The sequence below is a fragment of the Tyto alba genome, unplaced genomic scaffold (genome assembly GCF_018691265.1).
Source record: "Tyto alba isolate M040663 unplaced genomic scaffold, T.alba_DEE_v4.0 Super-Scaffold_36, whole genome shotgun sequence".
NCBI classification, from domain to species: domain Eukaryota; kingdom Metazoa; phylum Chordata; class Aves; order Strigiformes; family Tytonidae; genus Tyto; species Tyto alba.
The window spans coordinates 443,075-450,575 of NW_024881311.1; the positions used below are offsets into that span (position 1 = coordinate 443,075).

The window sequence follows — 7,501 nt, forward strand, 5'->3', positions numbered from 1 at the left end:
TTGTCTGCAAAGAGGAAAATTCCCTCTGCGCCTGTGTGCAGCCAGTTCTCTAAGGAAAACAGGTGAGAGGTGGTCCAATGGAGTTGGAAAATTCAGCTTCCAGAGTTCAGTGGAGAAACCTTATAGAACGAAAAATGATGTAAACCCCAGTTGGACAATGACAGAAATGGTGAGTAGGGGAAATGAGGAGCAAGGTTGTCTGTCCATATAGTGTCAGACCTCAAGGGACTGTTTTTCCTACCTGTCCAGACTTCCTGAAAAGAGTTGCTACATCAATATCAATTGCAGAATGCTTCCATCACCTCTTCTCTAAACAGAAATTGATGAAATAAAACCTTTAAAATTATTTTTATTAGGTGCAGTTTGAAACCTTCCTCTTTAACTGTGCTATGAAACTATTACAATTAGCTGTACAAGTCTTGAAGGCTTGAAGAAAATGGAAGGAGGATAAATAGCTCGTTAGGGCTTTCTATTTTTTAATGAGCCCCAGGGTGTATTTGGCCCTGAGTCCATGAACCTCAGATACTGAGAGGAGCCTGAGCAAAGTACTCAAGAAGTCAATGTCAGAACCAAAACCCAAAGTACCTTGAAGCATTGATTGGCCCCACTGAGGGCCATTACTGACAAAGCCTCCCCATGGACTCCTTAGAACAGATAATTGGAGGCTCTGACTGCAGGTAGGCAAAGGCACTCTGCAGGTGGCTGTAATGCTGAAGAAAATACTCTGGATTTGTTTCCTGAAGCAGAAATGTCAATACCTGTCCCCTAGGCCCTGGCTGATCCTGACCCTCACACATGGCTCAGGGACCTTCCTGGGAGCATTGGGGTGTGAGGGTGAGCAATGTCAAGGAATAATCTTATGAGAAATTATTTAGATAGATTGATAGAAAAAGGTAGATATAAACATAATGAAAGAGTTGGCTAAAAGAGACAATTGGAATACTGAAAGACTGGCAGGCTTCTAATTCCTGAAGCTCAAAGCAGCAGCATAGCTGAGAGGTGTCTGAATGAACAAAGAATAAAAGGGAAAGGAAAACTGGAGAATAACAGAAAGGGCCGTTGCCTGGGAAGCCATCATCTGAAAAGATGACTTTAGAAATGGTCATTGTATCAGGACGGGGGAAAATGTATGAAAGATTTGAGAAATTATATGCACTGCCTAACAGGCAGCATAGTGGTAATGAAGTTAGAGGGGACAATCACTATTTCTTTGGAATGAATCGTCTGAAAGGTCATGGGATTGGTAGTGATCTGCTGTAAATGAGGACAAGCCAATGTCGTACCCATCTTTGAAAGAGGCCAAAAGTGCAACCCAGGGAACCCCAGGACGTACAAGCTCACTTTGGTGAGGAGTGTGCCATCGGTTAGTGTCCTCCTGGGTGACTTTTCTGGGCACCTAAAAGAGTGTGTCCTAACTCAGTCAACATGGACTTACCAAGGGTACCTACTGGGACATATTTAGGGCAGCACAAGGAACTCTGTGCTGGATCCTGTTCAGTTTAACACCTGTATCCATGACCCAGAGGAGTCACCATGTTTAACAAGGACAAATACTGGTTTCTATACCTGGGATGAAATCATGCCGGACACAAGTATGGACGGGGGAGAGGAGTGGCTGGAGAGTACCCTGCAGAAAGGGATGTGGGGGTGCTGGTGGGCAGCAGCTCAACAGGAGTCAGCAGTGTGCCCTGGCAGCCAAGACGGCAGACTGCATCCTGGGCTGCATCAAACATGGCATAACCAGCCGGGCAGGAGAGGTGATTATCAGGCTGTACTCAGCATTGGTGCAGCCTCCCTGTGAGTACCGTGTGCAGGGCTGGGCCCCACAATGTAAGAAGTGCGTGAAGGTACTTGAATGTGTCCAGAGGACTGCAACAAAGCTGCTGAAAGGGCTTGAAGGCACGTCCTCTGAGGACTCCAGGCTTGACTATTTTGGAGAAAAGGAGGCTGAAGAGTGGCCTCATTGCTGTCTATGTCTTCCTGAGGAGGAGAGCATTTGGCAATGGTATCTGGTGATAGGACATGCGGGAATGGTTCAAAGCTGCAAAAGGAGAAATATCAACTTGACATTAGGAAGCATCTCTTTACCAAGAGGGTGGTCAAGCACTGGAACAGGCTTCCTAGAAAGGTGGTCAACATCCCAAGCTCATCAGTGTTTAAGAGGCATTTGAACAGTGCCCTTAATAACATGATTTATCTTTTTGCCAGACTTGAAGTGGTCTAGTATTTGGACTAGACGATCATTGTAGGACCCTTCCAACTGAACTATTCTATTCTATTCTATTCTATTCTATTCTATTCTATTCTATTCTATTCTATTCTATTCTATTCTATTCTATTCTATTCTATTCTATTCTATTCTATTCTATTCTATTCTATTCTATTCTATTCTATTCTATTCTATTCTATTCTATTCTATTCTATTCTTCATTGTATATATAACTGTAGAGGGTGGATACCTTCAGCAGCTGGGCTCAGACACTGTGTGTCGTCAATAGCTGCCCCTGGATACCAGCCTTTCCAGTTGCAGGCATCTGGACATACAAGCCCTCAAAGCAGCACCCCCATTCCAGATGATGGTATAGACCATCCCAGTCACACACACACACAGACTTTTAAGTTCACTCACTCCAGCTGCTCAGTTGGTGGCACTAATGATGTGGGCTATCTGACCTCCAGTTGCTGCACACACCCCCATGCTCACACATTCACTCAGAAGAGAGATTCCCTCACACAGGAAGGTGTTAGAAAATAAGTTTAATGAGAAGATAGAATGGAACACACTGGTCAGGGTCGTCCACTAAAGAGCTCATAATAGGTCCTGAGCAGTCCAAAAATGCTCGTGCCCCGCATCCTATAATGTGTCCTCCACCCCTAGGCAACAATCCCCTTAGTCCAAATGGTGATCCAGAGAGCTGCTCTCAGTGGCTCACCTTGATGGGTTTCACACCTGGACAACAAGGCTGATGGCTCTCCCAGGGAAGCTGTCCTGGTTTGAGCCTGGTCTGCAACCAACCTCCGCAGCTGGTCAAACTCCCTTACCCCTCCTAACCTGGGAATGGGGGAGGGAATTAGATGGGTAAAGAGAGACTCACAGGCTGAGACAGGAGAAGTTTAATAATGGCAATAAAACGAGAACAATGATGATGATAGAAAAAAAAATAAACATATAAACAGGCAATGCACAACGTAGTTTCTCACCACCCGCTAACCAGTATCCAGCCCGTTGCTGGCTAGCGACCCTGAGACACCAAGGTCCCACAACCACAAACCCAGAAGCGATACAGCTCCTTCCCAACCACCCCTCCTCTATATAGTGAGCATGACGTTCCATGATATGGAATATTTCATTCGCCAGTTAGGGTCTGGTGCTCTTTCCGTTCTCCCTCCCTGCTCCCTGTGCCCTTGTGCACGGGCAGAACTTGAGGAGTCAGAGAGTCCTTGAAGTCTCGGTAGCAGCTGAAACATCGGTGTGCTATCAGCATTCTTCTCAAACCAAACCCAAAGCTAAATCCAAAACACAGCACTCATCTAGTCCCTGAAAAGGAATATTAACTCTATTACAGCAGCTCTGTAAGGAGCTGGGACAAGATGTTCATTGCTCAGGAGCTTGTAAATTGTTTTCCCACCTGCCACTGTGCCTCTGTGCTCTTCTTGGGTTGTGGAGATGGGTTCCTGATGAGCTGCTGGCTGTGCTGTGATGGGCCTGGGAGCAGCTGGGGCAGGATATTCACTGAGTTACCCCTCCTGCCATGGTTAGTGCTTCCTTGGTGTGTGCAGATGAGCTTCTTATCATTTAACCTCACACAATCCAAGAAGAAGAGAAATCTCCAGAGGCATCTGTCTTTGGAGGTGGCATACATCTGCACTGGTATTACTTAACATATGATAGCAGATCATTGGAATTGCTGTCCAGAAATGCATCATGATTAGGGGAAAATCTGCAGTGTTGCACGGCCAATGGCTTCACTCAGGGCTGCTATCACAGTCTTGTTTCTCAGACTGTAGATGAAGGGATTTAAGAATGGGTACAGGACAGTGTTCAGCAAAGCTACAGTTCTGTTTGTCTCCAAGGAAACATCTTCCGAATGATGCACATAGAGAGCAATGCAGCTCCCATATGCAATAGCCAAGGAGGTGAGATGGGAAGAACACGTAGTAAAAGCTTTTTTCTTCCCCAAGGCTGCTGGAAGGTGTAGAATACAGAGGAGAATGCCTGTGTAAAATGCCAGAGTTAAGCATAAGGAAGCCAGTATGACAAATGATACTAAACCAGAGTCTATTTTCCAAAGCAGGCTGGTGTCAGAGCAGGACAGTTTGAATAAGGGAGAGTTGTCACAAAAAAAATGGTAGATCTTGTTTGAGCCACAGAAAGTCAGCTGGTAGAGAAGGACCAGACGGTAACTCAGGAGCGTGATGCCCATGACCCAAGCAGCAACAACCAGCTGGATGCAGAGCTGAGGCTTCATGATGGCAGCATAACGCAAAGGCTGGCAGACAGCAACATAGCGGTCAAAGGACATAACAACAAGTAGAACAAATTCTGTACAGCCCAGGGCAAAATAGAAATAGGATTGGGCAAAGCAGCTGCTTAGAGAGATGGTTCTCCTACCAGAACCCAGGATCAGAAACAATTTGATGCTTGTGGAGGATGTAAACCAGATTTCCAAGAAGGACAGATTGCTGATGAAAAAGTACATGGGAGTTTGCAGGCGGTGATCCACACACACGAGGAAAATGATGGTTGTGTTCCCCATCACTGTTGTCAGGTAGATGAGCAGAAGGACCAGAGAGAGAAATAGCTGTAGTCGTCGATCAAGCTCCGAGAAACCCTCTAGGGTGAACTCAGTAACCGCAGTTTCATTTTCTGGTCCCATGTGGAATTTCAGTTCATCCTGTTGAGACTGGAGCACAGCAACAAACATGTGTAGTAATGTCACAGTCTGGGTGAAAAGTTCTATCCTTCCTTTTCTGCTTCTTTCCTTTCTAGCAGTCTTCCTCCATAATACAGGCAGAGAGAGTCCTTTGAGCATTTCTCACACCCTGATTTGTATGTTTTACATTTCATTTAGTCCTCAGAGAATCTGCTGGCTTCTTTCTGCCTTTTTCAAACACTCACAAAGGATCCTTTCTCCAGAACAGAAGGTTTTCAAGAGGCTGTTAGCTGTTTCACCCTATTCATGGGAAATACCAAATTCACTCAGACCTGTTGCACACCTCTCTCACACCTACGTGCCAGACTCATTTCTTCTATTGCACGAATGCTAGACCATCAAATCAAACCACATCAAATCCGTATGCTGAAAGCTATGCTTTCTACTTTTCAACACTTGCCTTTTTGGACTAGGAATCCCTGAGAATCTCTTGATTCCAAAATAAGTAATATCAAGTATCTCTTTTGTAATTCCATGCTTTCTTCCACAACTTATTGCTCTCTGTTTCCTCAGCAAAGGGGGAGGGGGTGGAGTAGGGACCAAGTATCACTCGTCTTCTTTAGTGCTCTCAGCAATGACTGAAATTTATTACGGTTCCACACAGTCTGTCACACAGTCTTGTCTGACATCTGCCTGCACTGAAATGCCCTTGTTTCCAAGCAGTTGCTCATTGATGTTACTATCAGATGTGCTGACCTAAATGCAGAGCAAGAGAAGAGTATCTGGAAGAGATTTGTAACCTTTCTTTCGCATGCCAGTTATAGGTTGGGAGGACCCAGCCTCTAGTGTTTCCTCTTGTCTCCACTGACTACAGAGGGAGCCTTGGGAAAACAAGTTCTCACAGGCACCTGGAGGTAATTAGATGAAACTCATTATTCCAGTCTCAAATCTCTGGTTTATTAAGTTACTGTTTTTTTAAAATGGAAATGCTCATCTAGCAGAAGGAAGCACAAGAAAAATACACGCAATAAAGACTGACATTTTTCCCTTCATCTTTACTTTTGTTTTTGGACATAGAAAGGAGCAGAGCAGGTGACTCCAGAAAGTGAATGATTCAAAATGAATGTGGAGGAGAGGGAGGGAACAGATGGTGGGTTTGAAGCAATGAAACAAAGCTTCTTCACAGACTGTGTTCTCCCCTCAGATTCTGTCCCAGGGCAGAATGCCTAGCACTTGCACAAGGAGTAAAATGGAAAGTTCAGTATAGGGCAGTGCTCCCTGTTTGCATTGACATTTTAACCCGGGACTCAGGCTGATCTTACATCTCAAATGCCTGGATTGTTCTTTGCCTCTAGTCTGGCATAGAGGAATCTCTGCACCGGGTTCACCTCAAGAACTTTCTGAGATTAAAGCACTGGCTGTATTTGAGCAAAAGCTCAAGCTCAGTCACCCGCAGCAGTATGAGCATAGTGAATTGGTGACTCAAAGGTGACAGTCAAGCTTTTTTTTTTTTTTTTTTTTGTTATACCACCTGCATAAATTATTTTTTATAAGATTTTATGCTTGAGACTCTACTAGGTTAAGAAATCTATTGTGCAGAAACATCTTTATCAGTAATGCACCCCAGATGGGACCCTAGGCCACCACCTTCAGATCCTCTCATCTCCAAACATCCAACTGCCAGCATCGGGTGAGTTCACCTGAGATCTTTGTAGCAGTTGACAGCAAAGGGTAAGGGTTAAAACTTCCTGAGCAGACTTTGTGGAAATACTGAAGGAAGTTCCTTGATGCAGCTTTTTGTGATATGGGGCCTGATCAGCATAAAACAGAGAAAATGAAAAAGAGTGAGTGCATGGCCTGATTAGCATAAACCATGTATTGATAAATAAGGAAAGTGATGGGAAATACACCCAGTACACAGAAGGACATGCCCTTGGCCATCATACTACAACACTGGAAAAGAATTTTTGTTACAGCAAGTCTGTCAAAAAGGTGTGCAGCTACTTTATGCCAAGAGGGCTGTCCATTTATATCTAGATTTGGAAACCTGGCAGAATGGTGGCCACTGCAAGGGACCTTTGACCAGCACAGACATCTTTCTGGGACATCTCCTAGAGGATATGTTTCCAGGACAAAGGGATTACTGGTATGTTTGGGATGATTGGGCTTGGGAGAGAAAACACCAAAATCGGAGGTACAGAATGAAAGAGATATAGGATGAACAAGGTATCGCCAAAGGTAACACTTGCAGTAGAGGAGGCTACTGCCCTGGACAAAGCTGCAGATAATGCGCCAACCATGGCCGCCACATTTTATCTGCCTGATGCTCTTTCTTTGTCTTCTGATTCTGCTGTGCTGACTGCCAGACTCTATCCTATGGTTTCTACTGTCTTACTTAGTCCTACTACAATGAAACTGGGGGCAGCAGGTAAAGCTCCCCCACCTGTATTACGTGTATTTACTAACCGACCTTGGAATTCAAATGGCTCTATGGGGAAGTAAGAAGTAAAATGCCGAGACTGGGAGAGGATGCTGAGAAATGTGCTCAACTATTTTCTACCATATGTACTGGGCACAAACCCAATTGGGAAGGTACAGAGGTGTTTCTGAGGGAATTATTCCAACCT

At 44.8% G+C, this 7,501-nt stretch overlaps 1 protein-coding gene across 1 annotated transcript; it reads right to left on the minus strand.

Moving 5' to 3' along the window:
- Positions 1-3,848: 3,848 nt before the first annotated feature.
- LOC116962021 (olfactory receptor 49-like) lies at positions 3,849-4,877 on the minus strand. Its single transcript, XM_042801626.1, has one exon. It carries the CDS (start codon positions 4,875-4,877, stop codon positions 3,930-3,932), a length of 948 nt encoding a protein of 315 aa, XP_042657560.1. The 3' UTR covers positions 3,849-3,929.
- Positions 4,878-7,501: the final 2,624 nt, after the last annotated feature.